Source organism: Panthera onca, chromosome A2, assembly GCF_046562875.1.
Source record: "Panthera onca isolate mPanOnc1 chromosome A2, mPanOnc1 haplotype 2, whole genome shotgun sequence".
In the NCBI taxonomy this organism is placed as follows: Eukaryota; Metazoa; Chordata; class Mammalia; order Carnivora; family Felidae; genus Panthera; species Panthera onca.
The window spans coordinates 51,902,902-51,925,435 of NC_138340.1; the positions used below are offsets into that span (position 1 = coordinate 51,902,902).

Consider the following 22,534-nt stretch of genomic DNA (forward strand, 5'->3'; position numbering starts at 1 on the left):
GTGATCTGTGCTTGGGGGAGAGATTATCATCCACTTTTTAGAATAATAATGGCTGCCACTTATTGAGCACCTACTGTATGCTCAGGCTTCTAGTAGGCACTGTGAGGTAGCCATCGGTTCCATTTTCCACAGGAAGAAACTGAGGCTCATTGTAGCCTCTTTGCATGGGGAGTGCTGTGGAGGTGCCTCACACCCATATCTTTGGGGTTTATGCAGGGAATTCTTCTCCCTCATGGCAAGGGGAAAGTGATAGCGGGAATGGTGACCCACACTCTATGCTCTGGTGCTCAGGCTGGGCTGGTTTCTCTTCCTTCTGCCTCACAGCGGGTGACCTGGCTTTGGTCCCCTTCAGAGGAGCACCCAGAAGCTGAAACCCTCTCTCTCCCAAGATCCTAGGCCTGTTCATTTTCTCAGTTACACAAAAGCCCCACACCCATCTCCAGGGCAAGACACATATGGGTATCTTTCACCTTTCCTGTGACGGCCCATCTTCCTGCCTTCCCTGTCTTCCAGCAGCTCCATGGCCTATGGCTGCCCCAGACACCTAGGGAGCCACCATCAGAGTTTGGATTTGGGACAGCTGGACACAACCCAGGCCAGTGACGTGGGTTATGGAGCTGGATTTGAATGCACAGTAGCAATGCTGTGGTCCCATGCTTAAACCCAGATGAGGCGGTTCCTGGGGTCTGGGGAAGGGAGGCCAGGGATTGGGTGTCTAGATCCCAAATCCAAGCACTGTGTTCAAGTCTTCCACACCTACCTTCCACAGGTGAAGTCTTGAGGCGCCGGCAGATGGCTTCAGTGTCCCCATAAGTCTCCTTGATCTTGACCACAGCCTCGGTGCCCCGTAGCTCCATGAGGGAGCGGAGCTCCTCCATTGTGCACCCGAACTCGCCCCCATGGCTCGACTCATTTCTTTGGTTTTTGGAGTAAAAATCGCTGTTGGTCATGTCACCCATGTTTGCCCCAGTCCCTGCTCAGGGTGGGCCTGAGAGTCAGCGCTGGACAAGAGGCTGCTGGGCGATGGCTCCGTGTGCCTGTCCTTAGCACAACCTCACTGGATGACTGTGGCTCCCGGTGGCCGACTTTGGGTCCCAGGGGGAGGGGGCGGCCGAGGTGGGCTGGCGACAGCGGTGGTGAGCTCCAAGGGGTGTCCCTGGGCACGGGGCAACGTCCAGGGGCCGGAGGGGCTCAGGGCTGTAGACCCAGGAGTCTCCATTCAGTGGGGCCCATGCTGCTCCCTGGAGCTGGCATCTACATGGTCAGGGGTGGTGGCTCCTGTGGGGGCAAGCACAGAGTGGTGACAAGGGTCAGGCACTGAAGGCTTCATGGGACAGGTGCTTAGGAAGGCCCAGCCTGCACGTGCTTGTACACACACAAACCACCCCAAATAACAACCACTACATATATACATACCCTAACGTGGGTGTTTCATACCATACCCCATAGCACAGCAGCAAACACTGTAAACCCAAATATACTGTGCCCACTTGGGCACTCCACAATATACCACCCCCAAACCACAGCCTAGTGCAACCTCGTAACATACCCTAACCCCCTAATCATCCACTCTGCTATTTAACACACTGACTTCATGACATGCACCCTGGTGTATACACACCCTCTGACCTATACAGCTCAGGGTGCTCTGTACACCTAACCTGCCTGCTTTTAGGTCCCATCCCCCTGCCATACACATATACCAACACATGAGTCCCACTTCACACATACCCTGATGGACACCCCCCTTGGCACCATAAACACTGTCACATGCAGTCATGCTTCTAGAAATACATCTTAATATTCCCACTCCCTTCCTCAAAAATACCTGTGCTCACAGTCTTGTTTATGCACACACACCACGCTCTCACGATCCGGAGCATAACCCCATCCATCCCCCAAGTACAGAGCCCCCAGGTCCCCCAGCATATATGCTTCCTTCATCCATGCCACCTACATCTGCTGATACACTGTTATCCCCCCTTTGGTTTCCCAGGCATGGGAATGGGAGAAAGCCTCCCACTTTCACCTGTAGCCCCCAACCACATTCATCAAGGCCCTTGGTCTGGCCAGAGGAGTCAGCTCATGCATATTCACCAGGATGTCACTGAGGACCCCGGTTGGCCCCAAGGATGAGCTGGGGTGCATGGAGCCCTCACCTGGGGGGTAGGGGGGCACAGTTCAGCACCACGGACAGCAGCCACGACGTCCTTCGGGGAGCCCGGGAGAAGAGAGCACGGACTTCTCCCTGCTGGCCTGCCTGTCCACCCTTGCAGAAGTGCCGTATCTGCAGGGCTGCCAGGAGAGAATCCAATCCACCCCGACACCCAATACCGGTGTCCAAGGCCCCCGGCAAGCGTTGGGTGACAAAGGGCCTCTGCTGAGCTTGGCTGGGCCTGGCATGGGGACTGGCCCCACCCAGTAGGCATAGACACCTGGCCATCCTAGGTCCAGGACGGTAAGGGGGAGGGGTGGGGAGAGGAAGATGGGATTGAGCCCCTGACCTAGCCCCAATTCTTTCCCCTTGTCCCCTGTCCCATTTCTTTGCTTCACCATCCTTTCCTCTTGCACAAAATTTTAGTGTTGGAGGCATTTTAGACTCAATTTCATTTTCTCAGTAAGGAACTGGAAGCTCAGAGATGGAAAGGAACTTGTGCAGAGTCACACAGAGGGAGGCAGTCCAGAGGTGGGATGGTCTCTGGACTCCCAGCCTGGTGCTTCTTCCCCTTCCCCTAGGGGGCGCTCCCTCCTTATTCTGAAGAGCAGAGGCTGATGGGTGAACAGTGCCTGATGGCAGTGAACAAGACAGGTTCCACAGTCAGAGCAAGACGGGTTCAAATCCAAGTCCTCTCAAATACTGGCTATGGGACCCTGGGCGAGTCCTTTCATTTTCCCAAGGTTCTGTTTCCTCATTTGCAAAATAATAATTATTGACTCCTCTACCTCCCAATTTATTGGGAACTAATTATAAACCACATTCAAATTTGTCGTGTTTCCATCTGGGTTGTGGGGCTTCCCAGCTATGGGTCATAGGGTGCTGGAGCCACTGGAGAAACTTTCCATGCCTTACAGGAGGGCAGCTGTATTCAAGGGTGCAGTAGGAAGCCTTATTTTTATCCTGGGAGCAGCAAGTATCTTATAGAATGAAATATAAAATGGTCCTGATGTCTTTAGCAGAGACAAAAGACACCAAAGAAAGAGTGTGCTTGGGGCTCCCACCCCCAGTCCTGTAGGAGCACTTATGGTCCTTGGCCATCTGAGCATGTACCACTCCCAGAAACCATGAGTTGGGTTTGACCCCAAAGGTGTATCCTTATGAAGAGCAGCTAAGGAAGGGCCCAAGGATGCCTGTGTGTGGACATGCCATAGAGGTTAGCTGCAGGAGAACTAAGAACTACAGTCTCTGGGTTCAAATTCTAGCTCCTCCACCTCCTAGTAGAATGGGAATCAAATGAATTTAATATCATCTAAAAAAAAAGGAAAGGGGAATAATAATATCTACCTTATAGGTACTATGAGGCTTAAATGAGTTATTTCCTGAAAAATAAAATATTACAACCGAACCAATAAGACTATTCCCATACAACACACGAAGGAACTGAGGTCAAGAGAGGTGAAGCAACTTGCCCAAGGTCACAGAGCTGGTAAGTGCCAGAGTTGGGATTTGAACTCAGGCAGTCTGGATCCAGAGGCACACCCTTAATCAGGACACTATGCTGCCTCCTCTTGTGAATCTCTCTCATGGGGTTCTCATGGGGTTCTTACGATGCATAAATAAAGTGCCGTATGTGAACAAGAAAGTGCTTTGCAAGCCGCAAGGGATTTTCTAAACCCGAGGTGCTGTTTTCTATCTATCCCCCTGCTACCTGCAGGGTGCCTTACAGGCACTGATAATTACATCCCTGGCAGCATGAGCTACGAGAATCGTTAGGAGTAATTATATTTACAATGACAATAGTAGGCACGAGTTAATGGGCTACTGGTGATTTTAACTATTGTGTTAAGATGAACAATGATCTTCAACCATGTATTTACCCATCTACCTATCCACCCACCCATCCATCCATCCATCCATCCACCCATCCATCCATCCATTCAATAATTGTATTTCAGGCATCTACTCTGTGCCAGGCACTGGACAATCCAGACAGAGTTCCCACCCTCCAGAAACTGACATTGGGGATGAGAGACAATTAAATGAGTGACTTCTATAACATGATTGGTTTCCCATGATGGGGAGTGATAGTTGCTGTAGATATCTAGAGCAGGAAGATCTGATCTGGCCCAGGGTATCAGGAAAGATTTTTCCTCTCATTATGAGTAAGGAATATTTTTTTTTCCCATGCAGGTAAAGCAGGACTTAAGCCAAAAGATGAACAGAGAAGAAACTCAAATACACAGCTGTCTATTACTAACGGGTTGGGAGAGACATAGTAAAAGGTGCAGGAAGGGACCTGTACATATGGAGGGAGGCAATTCTGGGATAACAAAATTAGTTAAAAATCAGAAATCTGCCTCTGTAGGTAAATGATCTTAAACTTCCTTCTTTGAATAAAAACAGAACAAAACAAAACGAACTTCCTTCTTTGAGATTTCCCATTGCAGCTACCTCTTCTGATATGGCTTTTCCCCCACCACTTGTCCCCTACTCCTGCATCTCATGGGTGCATGTATGAGACAACCGTTGTTCTGGGCATCTTGGTTTGTCCTAACTTGTAGAGCTCACCTCGGTACTGGATCTGACTGTGGGATTTGCTTGATTTGAGAATGTGAAGTCCACGGGCACAGAAGCATCTATATGATGCCGCACAAATGATCTTCTGGCAGACGGAACTGAAGACCTGCTAGCTTGTATAGAATTCACTGAAAACTCCATACTTGCCCTATATCTGTCATAGAGCACTCTCCAGTATCTGGGCCTTCCCCACCCAGGCAATGGCTTGTTCTGCTCAGCACAGTGCGCTTTCCTTGGAAGCCTTCCCTGACCACCCAGGAGTGTGTAAATGCTCCCAACTCTGGACACCTCTCGTATCATACTGCACTTCACACTTTATTGTTCAGGCCTACTTAGCTGTGTCCCTTTCTTGGGAGCCTGAGAGCTCTGTGTGAACAGTAGCCATGTCTGTTTTGTACCTAGTATGGTGCCCGGCATTCAGAAGGCACTCTATAAATGCTTGGTGAATGAATGGATCAGCCCTTGGGTCATCTGTCTTTGGGAGGTATGACTTTAGATAGGTCCTCATACCTTAGTTTCCTCATCTATAAAATGGAGTAGGGATTCCTTTCCATATATGTTGCAGGTTTGCTGGAGGTCTGAAAAGATGTCAGAATCAGTAGTTGCATTTTTTTCTTTGAGATACATCCCCTATCCTCCACTCCCCAGTGTCTCTTTGTTATAATAAGGCACGGGTGTGAGGCTAAAACTAGAGCAGGCAGCTGTCTCCTTAGCTAAAGCCCACCAGACTCGGATTTTCTTACTGTCTCACTCAAATACCACATGAGCTACCACTCTATGGCTGAGGGATTAAATGAGCTGTGTGACTTTGGAGAAGTCACCTAGCCTCCCTAGGCCCCATCTGCCAAGTGGAGTTGACCTACCTGTCTTGCAGGTTGCTGTGGGAATGACTGATACACCTGTGTGTGGGCTCTTGGTGTGGCTCCTGGCCTGGAACAGACACTCTACAACACTGGCTTCTGTGCCTCTGCCTGACCCCTCTGCACCCCCTTCTTGGCAAGTGCAGCTTTCTCATTGTTGTGATGAGATTCATTTGCAGCCAGCACTCAACATGGTGCAGTCACCTCTGCCCTAAGCAACGGGCACACAGGCTGCTATGGACTCAATGTGCCCCTCAAGTTCATGTGTTGAAATCTGAATCCCCGATGTGATGGTATTAGGAGGTGGAGCCTTTGGGAAGTGCTTAGGTCATGAGGGTGGAGCCCTCATGAATGGAATTAGTGCTCTTATGAAGAGACATGAGAGAAATAATCTTTTTCGGCCATGTGAGCACACAGTGTGAAGACGGCCATCTGCAAGCCAGGAAGAGGGCTCTCATTAGGAACTGAATCTGCCAGCACCTTAATCTTGGACTTCCCCGCCTCCAAACATGTGAGAAACACATTTATGTTGTTTAAGCTACTCAGTCTATGGTATTTTGTTATAGCAGTCTGAGCTGACTGAGACATTGGCCTGAGCAAGCCATATAGCCAGGGTCCAGAGAGCTTCAGCAACCCATCAGGGGTCACAGAGCCAACTGGGGTCAGAGGCCCATTGAAAAGTCCCTCTCAGTTTTCTAAGCTCTAGCTGTGTGACCCTGACCAAGCCCCTTTTCTTTCTGGGCTCAGTTTCCCCATGTGGACAGTGAAGGAATTGGACATGTTCTCTGGGGTTCCTTCAGGCTCTGATGCAGCAGGCCCTTCAGAATCCAGGGGAATGTTCTGATAATATTAGATTTATGCATTTCAGTTTCATCTTATTAGCATTTAAATGACTGTATTGTTACATTTCAATGACTCAAGAATAGGTTAGGGGCGCCTTAATAAAAGTCTCTGCCAGGAGGGATGCTGGCAGAGGAAGGAGCAATGTTTTTTTTTTTTTTTTGGAGTTAATTTAACAAAGAAGTAATCTATCTTTTGAAGGAAGGATTAAAAAAAACCCACCAAAACCCCAAACCAACAGCTTTTTAAATCCTAACTGAAGGATGATAGCTGGGACAATTACAAATGAAATATGTACTAAAAATAACTTTCGGATGCAGAACCCTTCTGTTTTAAGACATGCTGAATTTAAATGCCACCTTAATAAGTATTTTTAAAGTTCCTTTTTCCTTTGAGTTGTCAGTAGTTCCAATGGCAGATGTGAGGAACCCAGGTCCCATTTGGAGATCTTGGGCAATGAGGCCTGGTGCTGCCCATTTGACAGCTTTGTGGCTTGGGCAAGGCTCTTAACTCCTCCCTGTGCCTCAATTTCCTCCTCCTTACACAGAACCAACTGGACAGCTTACTTCATAGGGTTGTGTGAGGACTTATCAAGATAGAGCTTAGCCCAATTCCAGGCACGGAGGAAGAACTTGGTAAATGGTGACTGTTCTTACAATATCAGTTGAACTTACGTCCTGCCTCTGTCCTCTGCTCACCCACATTGTCCCCCACGCTACTGTCCTTAGCTCAGAACTCAGACCAACTGTACCACAATACCACTGGCACTGCTCTGAAGGATGGGGAGGGTCCTAGTTTGTATAGCACAACATGCAAGCTTTGCCTCCCCTCTGCTCTGGTCCCAGCTAACTAGTTCCTTTGGGGCAGGACATTTTCTTTCCTCTCCTGGATGCAAATTCTGGCCTTTCAGGAGTGCCTCCCATGCCCTGGTGATGGGAACCTTCCTCCTTGGTGCTGACCCAGGGAAATGGGTTAACTCAGCCAGGCAGCTGGAGACAAAGGGACAACTGCTTCTCCTTCAACCTCACCTGGAGAGTCATAGTCCCTCTGGGAGAGGGAAATATCCTTTATGTGTGTGCATGTGTATGAGAAGGAGAGAGCCTGATGGGTCTGGAGTGACTATGTGAATGTGGGTGTGCATGTCACTGTGAGTTCGCAGGGTCAGTGTCAGTGTGTTACGGTGGATGTTCAGCACAGCCAGTACATAGTCTGGGGACACACCTGAGTCAAAAGGAGTGTGAAAATGCCAGTATCAGGCTGAGCCTGGAAGTGACTTTGTGTGTGTGTGTGTGTGTGTAGGTATGTGTGTGTGTTAGAGGGTCCCTGTGGTGTGTCAGCAGACATGTGCTTGGTGTCAGTGACCCTGAAGGACAAGGCTTGCTGTGTGCAGGTCTACTCAGCATGAGTGCGTGTCTGTGAATGTGAGACAGAAATGTCTGTACCCACTCCCATCTGAGTGTGCAAGCCCCATGGTGTGTGTGTGTGTGTGTGTGTGTGTGTGTGTGTGTGTGTGCGCGCGTGCGCGCATGTGCATCAAAGTTGACAATGACAATTTCAGCTTGGAATTCTCACAGTTGGGGAGACAGAATGAAGAAAGAGGAAGGGAATTGAAAATGAATACCTCAGAAGCAAATTTAGTGCTATTTTTAGAAAACTCCTATCCTGTTAACCAGAAAAGGAAAATCTAAAAAAAAAAAAAAAAAAAATCCCACAGAAACAGCCACGCATCAGCCTTGAAGGCACAGATGGCAGAATCAGGGCCAGGGGGTGGGCTGTTAGGGACCTGGGTTTTCTTGCATAGCTTTTTGCCCTCCTGTCTGGCCTGAGGGAGGGTCAGTCCAGCCCTTAGCTGCCCACCAGGGTCAACTCCTTCTACTGTCCCCTGTTCTCCAGAGGAGCTGCCAATGTTAGGTGGTAGGAAAAACTCAGTTTCTGGTCCTATAGGTGCCCCATGTACTCACTCATCCACCCACCCATCCATCCATCCTTCCATCTGTCCATCCATTCTTCAGCTGTCTGTCCATGTGTCCATCTCTCCAATTTTCCATCTACCCACCAAAAAAATGTGAGGAGGCGCATCTCAGACCCTGCCCTGGGCACTGGGATTCTGAGGAGAGCAAGGGAGGTGCTCAGACCCTCCTTCCTGCCATTTAAAATCTGCTCACTTTGCCACATAGAGCCCCAGTAACCCCATGGTCAAGATCTGTAGGCTGAGTCAAGTGATTCCTGTACACATTTGCTTCAGGTTTTGGGATGATATAACCCAAATGGCACTTGCCTGGGAACCATATCTTCTGGGTCCAGATCTTGGCTCGAGCATTACTATTAACAGTGATTGCTAGCAAATACTTCCATGGGCTATGTGGTGTTAATGCCCCTACCTTACAGGTGAGAAATCTGGGGCTCAGAGATGTTACAAATGACCAAGTCTATATGGATAGAATCTGGCATAGTTTAAATTTGCCTGGTCAGGTCCAAAGCCTCTGTGTCCCATTATCTTTCACCCTTTCACAGTATGGCCTTGGACTAGTGTTTTCTCCCCTGTACCTAAGCTTCCTTTTCTGTAAAGTAAGTGGGTCAGTTGGACAGATGCTCAGTCTCAAAGGGCCATTTTAGTGCCATCCTTGAGGATTCTTCCATCACCTGAGACTTGCTTCTCAGGGCACACACACTTGACTGGGTCTCCCGGCTGTCCCACTGTCCCCAGTATGTCCTACTTGACCTGGCCACTCAGTTGTAGGCCAAGTCCTGCTTGGGTGGAGGCAAAAGGAAACAGAAAAGTCCTACAACCTGGGAATCACAAGTGGATCTGAATTCATCTGCTACCTCTGACATCTCCTGCCCCACCTTGGGCATCTGCACAGCAGTGCCCGCCTTTCAGGATTTGTACACTTTATGTGCTCCTTGTTTAGAATTCTTCCCTTTAAGGAAAGTCTGAGAGTTTCCTGATGAAGCTAAAACAGTAACGTCAACTGTAGATGGAGGCAAGAAAGCCTAGCTGAGGCAGTAAAGCACTGGGTGGGACTTCACTTTGGGCTGCAAGAGGGGACATCAGTGAGAAGGTTGAGGATGGTGGCTCTGCCCGGGGTAGACCAGCTGCTTTGAACAGTGTTCTCTGGTTTCAGCCAAATGCTTTGGCCACCTCCCCAGCCTCATCTCTTACCCTGCTCAACGCTCCCTACAGATACATTGAATGCCTTAAGGCCCTTTTTGCAGCCCTGAATGCCTCCAGCCTCCAGATCCTAACTGGCAATAGTGACACTGTCCTCTCCTGTCTTCATCTCCCTCCTTCTCTCCCACCCCCTGCTCTGTTCTGATGGATTACAAGCAGAGGCTGAAGAAAGGACAAAAAATGATGACAACAGCAACACTTAGATCATACATACTATGTGCCAAGCACTGTTCTATGCACTTTGTTTCTTATCTCACTTAGTCCTTCACAACAATCATGACACAGGGGCTGCTGACACTTCCATTTTACAGAGGAGAAAACAGAAAAAGAGACTGTAGTTATTGGTGTAAGGTGATTGATGAGGGGGTGGCAGACCCAGCTGTCAAACGTACACACATAGACATAGGTCCCCCACCTCCCAGGCTCACTCACATTCCTCTCACCACCAGACCAGGCTCCTGCCTTTTTCTCTGGTTTCCTATAGGGAAGCATAGGGTTTTGCTTGTTTAGTGCTCTGGCCGCACACAACAGATCACTGGCTGGTTGATGAGTCTTCAGGCTTCACCTCTGACTATGGAGCACTGGGGCCCAGGGAACTGTCTCTGTTGATGAAGTGCTGACGGATGGATAGAGGTGGGTGCTGGGGAGAGACTGGGTGGCTGAGGTCAGGAAACCTGATAACCGCAGGCCCTCTCTCTCCTGCAGGCTGACCAGCAGAGGCTGGGAGTGAGTGTTGTCCATGCAGTCATGATGCTGACTGACAGCCCCCCCAGGGGAGGACAAAGAAGCAGGCACTGAAGAACTAGCTCCACTGGGAGCTGTCCCTGAGGCAATGGTGCTGACTGGGGATTTGGGTGGACTTTAAGGACCAGGAGCCAAGGAGCTATCCATGTGCTATGGTGCTGACACAGAGCAAAGGGTTAAATGTGCCTCTAGGAGCTATCCAGGACTGTAGTGCTGACCAACAGGATGTGGGGTTGGAGAACCTGAGGTTTTTGGGTGTGGGTGGAGAGGGGAGGGCACAGGGTTTTTTCCATGAGCTCTGTGAGCAGGTGTGGGGAGGGGACCCCAGTGATTTGGTGTTAATGCACAAAGCCAGATTCTCAGGCAATGGGGTGTCCCAGTGAGCAGGCCTGAGCCAATAAAATGACACTACGCAAAGGGCCACTTGGGGGGCATTTAAGTGCATATGCAAAAGACCCAGCTTGGCTCATCAGTGCTATCTGTCACTGATGCCAGAAATATCATCATTAGTTATCCATGCTTTTGCATTGTGCATGGTCTTCTACCTCTGGTTCCTACTGGAACATATTTCAGTGGTAGCATCTCAGTCTGGCTGAGTTTGTTAAATTTTTTCTTCTGCAGAGTGTGTTATTCATTCACAGATGTGCCAGAGGATAAGTCTAAGTTTGGAGATTACTTTTGAATAGTTGAGTGGGTCCTTTGGGGTCCGGAGTATAAAGAAGCTAAGGCTAGGAGGAAAGTCATTCTATGTGGCCTGAGAATACAAAGGCCAGGAAACAACTAATGGAGAAGGGTGAAGAAAAAAGAAAGTAGGACTCCTGGATTCAAAGGAGGAGGGGGGTCAGACTGAGAGGGGAGTCAGACTGATGCAAGCACTTGCAGGGACTGGTGTGTGTATGGGTGCGTGTGGGGGGGTGTTTTTTTAGATTCTATGTCTCACTACTGTGGCCAGACTTCTAGGCTGAAGAAGAGCTGCCCCAGTCTTGTGACTGTGCACTCACTGCCTTCTTTGCCTCAGTCCAGGTTATCCCCCTTGGAGTCTCCCTGGTAGAAAGCTAAAGAGTTGTGTCAGGCCACTGACTTGGCCTCAGAACTGCAGGAAGTGAACCAAAAAGCCAGGAATCCAGAGGAGCAGCTGAGAGAAGGAGTTGCCTCTCCCACAGTCAAGGTTTCCCTTCCTTCCTCTCCTCATAAAAGCTTCTCTAGGTGGAACTTGGGGACTTCAGAACATGTCTGCTCAAGGTGCAGTTCCCTCAGGGCCACCTGTGTTGGCATCACTTGGGGGCTACTTGAAATATAGATACCTAGCCCTAAGTCTGTAAAGATGAGTCAGTCCAGTGGTGGGGGCTGGACTTTTAAACAAGCAAAAGAACCATTGCCCTAGTGCTTTAGGGGTTCCCATTCCAGCCCCTCTTTCAGCTCTCTTCCTCTTGTAGCCAACATCCCCCCAGTTTTGGGTTCTAGAATCCTGCCCTGTTCTTGTGACCCAGCCTCTGGCTCAAAATCACCTCTGGTCCCTGTCTCTGCCCTTCCAAATGCTACTCCCTGTTGACCAGGTCCCAAGTGGCTTCTGAGGATGACTCCCACTGGCTGACTCCAAGGCCCTTTTCAGTATTCACACCCTTGCTATGCTGATGACTCCCAACCATTTTCCCCACTCTCCTGTGGCTTCTCTGACCAATTCTGTCCAGGGATCTGCATGGCATCTCTGTTTTGGGCCAGTTGTAACCTTTTCCTGTTTCTGCTCTTAACCCTCTTAAAGACCCACTCTCTCTGGGCAATACCACCCACCTAGTATCAACTTTCATCCTAACATAAGTGGTTCCCAAACCTACATTTACACCCTGCCCTTTCTCTCAAGCTCTAGAACCAACCTTCTATGACTGACAAATGTCTCTTTTAAAGGTCATTCAGGTCTTCATATTCCCCCAATGTCCTCGTCCTTCTGTGACTTGAGTCACTTATGACAACTAAAGCATCCCCCAGGTCCCAGAGTTGACTATCAGGGTCACCCTTGACTTGTAACAAACCAGGTGCACAGATCCAGAGAGCAGTGGGGTAAGGGCTCAGGCTCCTTCCTCTTCCTTACCATCAGGACTCCTGATACTAGTTCAGTGTCCTCACCCACAGCCTCCCAAATGACCTCTCACTCCTCCTCCTTCACTTTCCCCCAAATAATGCTGGTGGTGACTCTCATTTACTGAATGGCTTCCATATGTCAGGAGTTGTGTTAGGCTCTGAATGTATATAACCCACAATAATCCCAGAGGTAGACATTATTAGGCCTATTCTATAGATGAGAAACCAAAGGTCAGAGAGGTGAAATAACAACATGCCTAAGATCACACAGCTAAGGAGTGGCAGAACTAGGAGTAGAACTGGGACCTGTCTGGCTCTAAAACCAACACAAGATGTTGCCTCTTGCATTTGAGCATATTACTCTCTAGATTAAAAACCATTTCTGGCACCTGGTACCTATTTAAGAAAAACATATTCATGACCATGGCATCCAGGATTCTGCCTGATTGGCTTGAGCTAAGTGGACTCCTTGCATTTCCTGAACAATGAATGCATGCTCCTGCCTCCCACCTTTTGCATACACTGTCCCTTCTATCCAGGATTGTCTGCCCTCACTCTTCCATTAATCCAAACCCTCCTCTCCAGGGCACAGCCTCTATGCCAACTTCTTTGTGAAGTTTTCTTCTGCTTCAAATTTCAGCCCACCCTTCCATTGCCAGCCTATCATGTGCAGATCATTCCTTGATTTGTACCCTCTATTCTCAGTCTTGGGGTGGGTTTTGCCAGCTTGCCTCCCTCGCTAGACCACGAACTCTCTGAGAACAGGGCCACACCAGCCCCCAGCACAGGACCACCCTCCACCAATGCTGGTTCCACTGCTGAGAAATCAATCTGACTAAGGAAAGCCAATGGGGACAATGAGTCTTAGAGTGTGGCCTGCATTTGAAAAGTGGAAGCTGGTCAGCCAGATGGTAGACAGAGCTGATGCTGAATGCATCCAGGCAGGATGCCACAGCCTTACAGGCATCAAATTGGCATATTCACAGCTAAACCCTATGAGGCAGAAGTTACTGGCGTCCCATTGTACAGATGAGCAAAAGAGGCTTTGCCAGGTTGAGGAGGTTGCTGAGGGTCACAGAACTGTTGGATTTGAACTCAGGCAGTCTGCCGTCAGAGCCCCTGCTCGTAAGCAACAGCCTAATTTTCTTCCTGTGATGACTCAGAAGCTCTGGGTAGTGGTGGCTCAGGCAGTGAGACACATTGAAGTGTTTGGGTTCCAGTGAGGAGAGGTTCTAGTACTTCTGGATCACACTGGTCAAGCCCGTGGTTTCTGCCACACCAGTATTAGGTCTCACAGAGGATCCTTGTAGTCTGACTATTGTTCTTTTCTCCTCCTGCCTCTTCTCCATTCTCTATACAAAGCTGGAGGTCAGGGATAAGGGCAGGGCACTCAGAATCTGCCAGGAGGTAGTCCTAGGCTTAGGCTTAGGGACTATGCGGGTGTGTGGGGGCACAGGACAACCCTCTATGCTGAACTTGTCCTCTGTGTTGGCTGCTCTGACTCCATAACTATCCCACTGGCAGTCCCAGATCCCAGATTCCAGAATCCCACACCCTGAGGGCCTGTAGAATCTCTTTGGCTCCTGCATCCAGCAGGCCGGCATGCTGATTAGTGACCGTCCCAGCCGGCCAGCTCTGCGGCTCTACCCCTGATTTGGCGTGGCTGTCCTGGACACTGCAGAGATGAACAGAATCCGCCCGGCACCTTGAACAGATGGTGCCACTTCTAAAAATAACGCTGCACCACGCTCCCTGAGCAGCCTAGTCCCAGCGACAGAAGGGGGTGCGGGTGAGGGTGGGGGCTGCTGGCTGCACTCACCAACCATCTGCACGGGGACAGATGCAAATGCAGCCTCCCGGGGGAAACAGGCCCAGGGGACCCCAGCCTCACCGAAGCTGCACAGAACCATGGGCCTACTGATGACGCTCTGAGCCCTGAAATGAGAGTAAGCAAGGCCATGGCAGGTGTGTACAGCTTGGCTTTCCTCTACCCCCATCATTGCAGCTGCCCTAGCAGCCCTACCTGCACATGTTGCATGGCTGGGATCCCTATCTGGAGCCTGGAGCCTGGAGCCCTATCCCTATCTGGGATCCCTCTCTTTCTCGCCTGTTGCCTTCTACCCCATATCCGAATCCCTAGATCTACAACCCCTAGTGCCATGTCCTCTTGGGAATTTCCTCTGTCCCCCCAGATCTCCTTCCTTCTATGGATTCTTAAGCCACTTTTCATTTGACTCAACTTTGTAGGGTCAGAACCTCTTTGGGACTTAGAGTCAGAGAGATCTGGGTTAGAACCCTCACTATGCCCTCACTCAGTGACCGTGGATTAACCAAGGCAGCTGTCTGGCCTCAGTTGCTACATCTCTAAAATGGACATGATAATCCCCCCCCCGCCCCCCCCCCAATCTTACAGGATTGTTGGGAAGATTATGGGAGTTCATGCAGGGCACAGGGCACCGGGCTCAGCCCAGAGCCAGGCCAGCAAGGGGCACACAATCAGCTGGAATGATAATGATTTCCACATGGGGAAATGGAGGCCCGGGGGTGAAAGGTACCACCCAAGGCAACAGAACAGGTGCTGGCATATCTGGGCTCAGGCCTAAGGTCTCACCCTCCTGAGCCATCCCCTTGATTCCCAGGATGCTCCAAGGATGTGTCTCACCTTCATCCTTGGGCATGATTTTCCCTGAGTACCAGTCTCTTCTTCAATCCTGAGAGCTGGCCTGGGCGGTCTAAAAGATGCCCCAAAGTTTCTCCATTTTTTGCTAAGAACCAGCCCTGAGCCTCCTCTCACTTGACCCCTGGCCCATCCCCTCTAGCTTCTCAAGGAGGTTCAAGTGTTGTCTGAAAGTTAAAGAGCTCGAAGGACAAGAGCTTCCATGGGTCCCAGGAGATCCCAATCCTTGGACCCAAAGTTATCAACATCCAACAGATGCCCCACAATGGCCTGCAAAGGCTCTCTTCCCTCTGTGTTTCTAGGCTTGAAGCCCTCTCTCTTTTTCCCATGTCTGATGATGGGGCAATTTATAGGGGCTGCGGGTGGGAGTGCTCTGCCTGCTTCCCTCTCCTCTAGTGAGGCATGGCCTAGGCCTTCTATCACCTTATTCTGTCTTTCAAAAGTCCTTCCCCAGCCACTTCTGCTCTTCCTTTATCTCCTGGGGTTCTCAATGGCTCTGGGTATCTCCTTGAAGAAGAGGGGGACCCACAGGGGACTGATCCAGGCCTGGATTCTAGGCCTCATGTTGTACAGTCTCTGAGGCCTCTGTGTGGGGTATAATCCAGGGGAGGTGGGTTTTAGGTTTCAGATGCAATCAGAACCTATGTTCAAGTCTGGCACAACTCCAAGTCAAGGGGTCTTTCTCCAGCCCTCCTTACTCACTCCTTACTCCTCTAGATATTTCAGTCCCTGACACCCCTGCTTTGCAATGCCCAAATCAGGGCTTCTGCTACCCTGGACTCCTTGTTACAAGGGACTGACAAGGTCAGAGCTGCCATCTTTCCCTTTTCAGGATCCGCCCTCACACGAAATTGGTGCCAGGATTGGGGGCCTCCAGTGTGTGCATCTCTAGTGGCTGATACCCCATGACATCAGGCTTATATGGTCCTGGTCACTGACTACCCTGTCTTGTACTACAGAGGTCCCCTGGAAGACCACCCCAGAGCAGAGAGCACCAAAGGGGCACCATTATTTGCAAAGCCCGACAGAAAAGCAAGAGGCTCTGATTCCCTGAGCTTATGCTACTCCAGAGACCAGCAGGACCTCAGGGGTCAAAGTCCCTAATGCTCAAGTCCCTTCATAGCACCTATATCAAGTCCCACCTGTGCCTGCATGCCTCTCCTGACAGGGGGTTCACTCCCTCATTCCATGATAATCTGTGCCAATGCTAGTGGTTCAAAGTTCTTTAGGTTGACCTAAATGCTTCTTCTTGCCAACTATTTTTAGTTTTATAGTTAATGGGCATTTTCTGACTCATGCAAAATAACCCTGCTCCCTCTTCTTCACTGAAAGTTCATGACAATGAGTGCATAGATGTGTGTGTGTGAGCATGCACACATCCAGAATGTGTACATGGCTGTGCAATCAGGCATGCGTGTACAAATGTGTGTCTGTATGTGTCAGAGCAGGGTGGAGCACATGTGTGGTTGCACCGAGAATGTGTATGAGCCTGCTTGAGCATATCTGAGCAGGGTATGTGTTGAGGTGTGCAAAAAAATGTACGTATTTAAGAAATAAGACTCTAGACTGTGTGTGTATAGGGGTTTTGTGTGAAGCGATGGGACATAGCAAAGAGTTTTATTACTTTCTTGAGACTATCTTAGGTCTCCTAGTTTGAGAGATGGGTGGGTACTGAGAGAGGGTACCCCCTAAGGCTCCAGAACAGAATAGAAAGCCAACCTGTACCAGATGCCTCGTCACTGTCTCTTGGGTTGTCTACAGGGTGGCCCTGAAAATCATGGTCCCCAAAGCATGCCACAGATGACTTCAGCTCTTAGGGAATGCGGCCGTTAGGGTTCACCCTGAACAAAACGACAGTGGTGACAAAACAGCATTTTATAAGAGTGTTCATAAAGTGCTTTTCAGTTTGAAGTTCAAAAGAACGCTTTGATTATTTCCATTTCACAAGCAGGAAACTAAGGTTTCAAAAATTCATTTCAAAAATGGCCGGTCCTACAGAGAACGACATTTCCAGAGGGCAGTCTGTGGGCTCAGGACCCTACAAGAACGTGTAATTCCAGGGCTGGTCATCCCCAGCATGGGTGGATAAGTCTTGGGCAAGCCCGGCTAGGAGATCTGCCATTAGTTGCCCTTGCTCAACTGTCTTCCCTCTTTGGGTCTCAGTCTCTCCATCTGTAAAATGAGGAGGTCAGACTAGATGGCTTCTAAGAGACCTTCACACGCTGACTCACGCTAAGTCTTGGACACTAGATCAGGCCCAGAGAAGAAGGCCTCTGTAGCTCTTAACACCCAACCCTGATGGGCACGGATTTGCCCATGGATCAGCCAGAGTCACCCTCTGGGCACTGAGACATCTATAAGGGGAAAATTTCTTGTTTAAATAATAAAAAAGCAGCTCAGAGATGCCTTGTGGACCACTGGCCATGCCTCAGCACAAGCTTTTCCCTCCCTTCTTGCTTCTCTGCCTGGTGGACTCCTATTCACCTTGCAGGGCCTAGCCCAGGGGGCTTCTCCTCTGTGAACCCTATGCTGACCCCACCCTCTAAGTCAGAGTCAACTGATCCCTCCATGGGGCTTGACCATTCATGTCCTAGAGGGCAGGGGACGGTGTCCTCCATCGCCAGGTCCCCAGTGCACCTGACAGACACAACTGGTGCCTAAGAGAAGCTTATTGAGTGGCTCTAGGAACCTATAGTTTGACCCCAGGAACTAAGAGAGAATAAGATTGCCTGGGTCATGGACTCATCTACTTCAACCAATGCTTGTGCTTGAATACAAAGGTAGAAAGCAGGCATTGAGTACCTACTGTGTACTCAGCATTGGCCTCCAGGAAGGAGGGAAGCTGTGACTGAATTAGGAAACAAGGTAACACTTCCAGCAGGGATGTGGCCACAGTAGCAGCCACATCTGAGTAGTTGTAACAGTAATAAGAATAGTCCTATGAGCAGCTAAGTTTTATTACTACCAAGGTCACTCCTTATATTCAGAATTTCCCATGTATGATCTTGCTCATACCCATAACAGCCTCTGAGGTGGATGCTCTTATTTTCTCCATTTCACAGATGTGGAAACTGAGGTTCAGAAGGTGGGCTGACTGGCCAAGGTCACATGAACGTCTGAGTGGCAAGGCTGTGTTCTTGATGTTGGCATGCAACAGATTTCCAGACCCACAGCCAGCACAAATAGAGCTGTCCTGTGATGGGGACATCAGAGGAGTGAAATGTAGTGTGCTGGGGGTTCTGACAAAGCCACCATGGCCCTCCTATCCAAGGTGGAGGAATAGTGCCTGGCATCTAAGTGGGCTGGGGGCTGGGAGGAGGCTCCCAGGATTTTGCCATCTTTAGCATCCACTAAGGAAACCCCAGTGGGATTCTTCTCCCCTACATTGCTGACAGGTGCGAGGCGGGGGCTTTGGCTGACCTGGCAGGCTGGGTGTGAGGGGTGGGAAGCAGATGGCAGACCTTTCCTGTGTTTGGAAGAAGTCAAGAGTGAAATCCTGGACCCGGCAGCCTGGCCACATCACCTGCTGTTAGAAATGGCCCCCAGGCCAGAGGGCTGGCGGCCACCCAACATGGTTTTGCTGTGGAGTGGGAGGCCTGGGGAGGCAGGGCCATCAGCCCAGTCCTTTTCTATGGATAGCATGGCTATCCTATTGCAACTAAGGACTGTTACTGGAAGGTGCTCTTCACTGTATGGCCCCTTTTATCTCGCCTCTGACCCTGGGGCAGAGGGGGCAGGGTGTCCATTTTAAAGACAAAGAGACTGAGGCTGTGGTGAGGCAGGTGAGGCACCTAGGGTGCACCACGCAAGGAGGTGCTGATTCTCAGGTTCCTGTAAATGGCAAGTCCCCACGCTGCCACCAGTTGTCTGCCCTGCTATTTAAGTCCACCGGGATTACCCCTGCACCTGCCTTCCCCAGCCCCACCCCAAACACAGGGCTGAGGCTGAAAAGCTACAAAGAAATTCCAAAACTATTTTGGTAATTTTGAAGGAAACAGCCATAGTAGATTCTAAGGAATACCTGGAATTGTAAAACATGTTTAAAGTCAATGTCTCAGCTCTCAGTTCCCCAAGCAGCAACGGATTCCAAGGGAAACGGTTCGTTTCTCACCTCTGCTCATTTGGCAAACTTTTGCTGAAGGTCTGCTATGTGCCAGGTCCTATGAGATGCAACTTGGATAGAGGGGAGCCAGGCCCAGCCCTGTTCTGAAAAAGCTCTGCCCTATTCTCTCCCTGTGTGGTACGGTGCCTATGCTTTATAACAATTTAATAAAAACAATCACAATAAGGCCTTTTCTGTGCCAAGCTCTAGGCTAAGCATCAGCACATTTGTATATGTCATCTCATTGGATCCACACCACAACTCTGTACAGATATCCTTGTTATACCCATTTTGCAGAATAGAAAATAGAGGCAAAGAGAAGTTAAATTGCCTGAGGTCACTCAAGCAGGACACAGTGGAGCTGGGATGAATGCTCAATAAAATACTTGTTGGGTGAATGAATGAAAACACGGGAGAGGTCATACAGGACATCGTCCAAGTAAACATAAGGGTGATATTATTTGCTAAGTGTGGCCATGTAAAGAGCCCTGGGACCTCCAGGAGGTGGCATCAGGCCTCCCAACGACTGTGCTAAGAGAGGGTAGGAGAATTCTCCAGGCTTTTGGGCAAACTTGGGCTGCAGGCTTCCAGGAAGAGGGTGACAATGACAGCTGCCATATCAGTTAGCAGCGCGAGGAGGCTCCGATTTCTCTCTGTGCCTGACCACGTGCCCCACCTATAAAAATATCCCAGGCCAATGGGCCCCTTTACTCTGAAAGAGTGGGCTCTGAGACAGGCTGGGCCTGGGCAGGTCTGAGAAGAAGAGGAGGTCCCTTCTGGACTGGCCCAGGCAAGAGCCCCTGCCCTGGGTCCTCCCACTCCCTGGCTGCCCAGTGATGGGCCCCCGGCCTTCGGGGAGGGGGCTGCAGCCGGACACCCTGACACCCAAGCCTCCTGAGCTGGCACCTTGGTTGCCAGGCAACCATGCAGCTCAAGTTTCGGGAGTGGAGGATAGGGCTCGGGTGAGGGCGTCAGTAAATAATAATAGATACAGCCCAGCCCGGTAGGGCTACTCAAGATACACCAATCTCAGACGTGGACAAGGCCTGAGTGGTCCCGCTGTCATTTTGCAGATGGGGAGACAGACCTGGGAGGGAAGGGGAGTTGCCCGATGTGACCAGTGTTGGTGAAGAAGCAAGGGTCATCTTGGCCAGGAAGGTTGGAACAGAAATAACAGTTCAGAAAGTGATGGCAGGTAGAGCCGCCACGTGTAGGGTGCTGGCTTTGTGCCCAGCACTGTGCCAACAGCCCCTCCCACAATGGCCCCACTCATCCTCAAAACAACACAGCGAGGTGTAGATGTTATTTTCACGCCCATTTTATAGATGGGGAAATTGAGGCTCAGAGAGATCGTGCAACCTACTTCAGATCGTCCAGCTGGTGAATGGCAGAGGTTGGATAGGAACCCAGGTCAGTGTAACTCTGAAGTCTGTAAGATTCACCCTGACTCCGCACTGTCCCTAGGGACAAAAAGGGTATGGACTGAAGGACGTGCCTCGCAGCTGGTAGGCTTTGATCTCTTCAGCATCCCCCAAGAGGGGAGGAGTATTACCCCTCCTGGCTCAACCCTGAGGTGAGGATGCTGAACTCAGGGGTTAAGTGGTGGTCCCCAGGTGACCTAAACAGTAGGTGGGGATGCAGGATTTGAATCCACATCTCTCTGGCTTTAAGTCCTGGGCTGACCTGCTGTGCCCAGTTAACTGGCAGTGCCCCTCGGCCAGGCCTCCCAGAATCAGACTTCTCTGCCCCATGTCCCCCAGCAAGGTGAGATTTCTGGGTGACAGGACCCCACCCCCAGCCCCCAAGAGAGCCACCAAGCCCCAGCACAGAGCAGTGACCTTTGATTCCAGGCCACTGGACCTCTTCCTGGATTGCCCACACCCCCACCTCCCGCAACCTGAGCCTGCTGGGGACATGCAGGTTACCATGGCGACAGCACATCGGATACTGACCTGGGGACCCTCTGGCAGCACAGGGGAGGGGCAGGCTTTGCCTCAGAGGAATGGCTGGAGGGGTGGAGGACAGGGGGCCGGGGGTGCCCTGCGGCGGCGGCCGAGGTTTCTCTGTGGGCCAGGCTGGGCACAAGCTGCTATTTATAATTCTGCTGAATGGGCCCAATGACCCGACCTGCTGTCTGACCGCCCGGGAAGCCCAGCAGCTGCACAGAGGGCAGGAAACTGCTCAGGGACTTCCTCCTGACCCCCAGCTCTGACACAGGGGTGAGGAAAGGTCTGGGGGGGGGGAAGGACAGGAACTACCCATGCCCTTGTCCCCTACTACCTGCATTAGTTTCAGCATCTACCCCTCTGGCCAATCCTGCCATCATCCCTGTGTTCTGGGACAGGCCGGGCCTGTATGTGTTAGGGGGAGGGGGTGCTGGAGCCTGGGCTCCAGCAGGGGCAGAGAGAGGCTGTTCTGGAGTGCTTTTCTGTGGAGGGAGAAGAGAGGGGAAAGGGGAAAGGGGAGGGAAAGAGAAAGGGGAGAACAAGAAGCTGTCAGACAGAGGGGAACTTGAGAGCCCAGGGGTGGGAGGGAGAAGGGGAGGAAAGGAGATGGAGCAGGGAGAGAGAGAAGAGAGGGAAGGAGGTAGATAGAAAGAGGGAGGAGACGGATGGAGAGTGGGAGAGATGAGGAATGAGGGAGGGGGAGATGGAGGGACAAAGAGCCAGAGGAAGCGGAGTAAAGGCACTGAGAGTGAAACATGCAATTAGAAGCCCAGACGGAGAGGCACAGGAAGAGGGGAGGGACAAAGCTCCAGAGCATGTTCTCTTTGGCCGTGGAGGTCATGCCACCGGTCCAGAAGCCAAAATGCAAACATGACTCCGTCTCACGGGGTAGCTCAGTGGCCCGTGAGCAGGAGGAGAGAGGGCCTATACCGGTGCCTGTGCTGGCCGCCCAGCCCTCTCGGCCAGGGCGGGAGCTCTGGCTTGGGCATCCTGACTCCACCCCCTCTTGCCACCTGGGGGCACAGGGCAGGGCAAGGACTGCTCCAAGGTCACTGGAACCTGGCCAGGAAAGGCATGGTGGCAGCTCTTGGGGTTTGCTGGGCTGTCCGCCCTCGGATCCGGGTTATTTTGGGAGCTGAGCAGCTAGAACACACCTCCCTCCTCCCTTGTTCCTGGGCCAGTAGATGCTGACTCAAAATATTCTCTCAAGGAAACTGTCTCCCCAAAATCCAATGTCACTTCTTCTGAGAGGCCTTCCCCGACTCTCCCAGATTTAATTTTCTGCTCACACAGGGCTTGGCTTACTTCAGTTTTCAGTACTCATCTTCGGGAACCGCCGGCCGAGCCATACCTGCCCATCTGTCCCATCAGACTGTGAG

At 50.8% G+C, this 22,534-nt stretch overlaps 1 protein-coding gene across 12 annotated transcripts in view; it reads right to left on the bottom strand.

The window, feature by feature from the left end:
• The window catches only part of ATP2B2 (ATPase plasma membrane Ca2+ transporting 2), a 382,029-nt gene that overhangs the window by 116,116 nt on the left and 243,379 nt on the right, over positions 1 to 22,534 (bottom strand). For all 12 annotated transcript variants that reach the window (XM_078442751.2, XM_078442752.2, XM_078442754.2 and 9 more), the window contains one exon: positions 761 to 1,278. In XM_078442751.2, coding sequence (XP_078298877.1) covers positions 761 to 959 — 199 coding nt within the window. In that variant the 5' untranslated portion in view covers positions 960 to 1,278. The remainder of the gene's footprint in view (positions 1 to 760; positions 1,279 to 22,534) is intronic.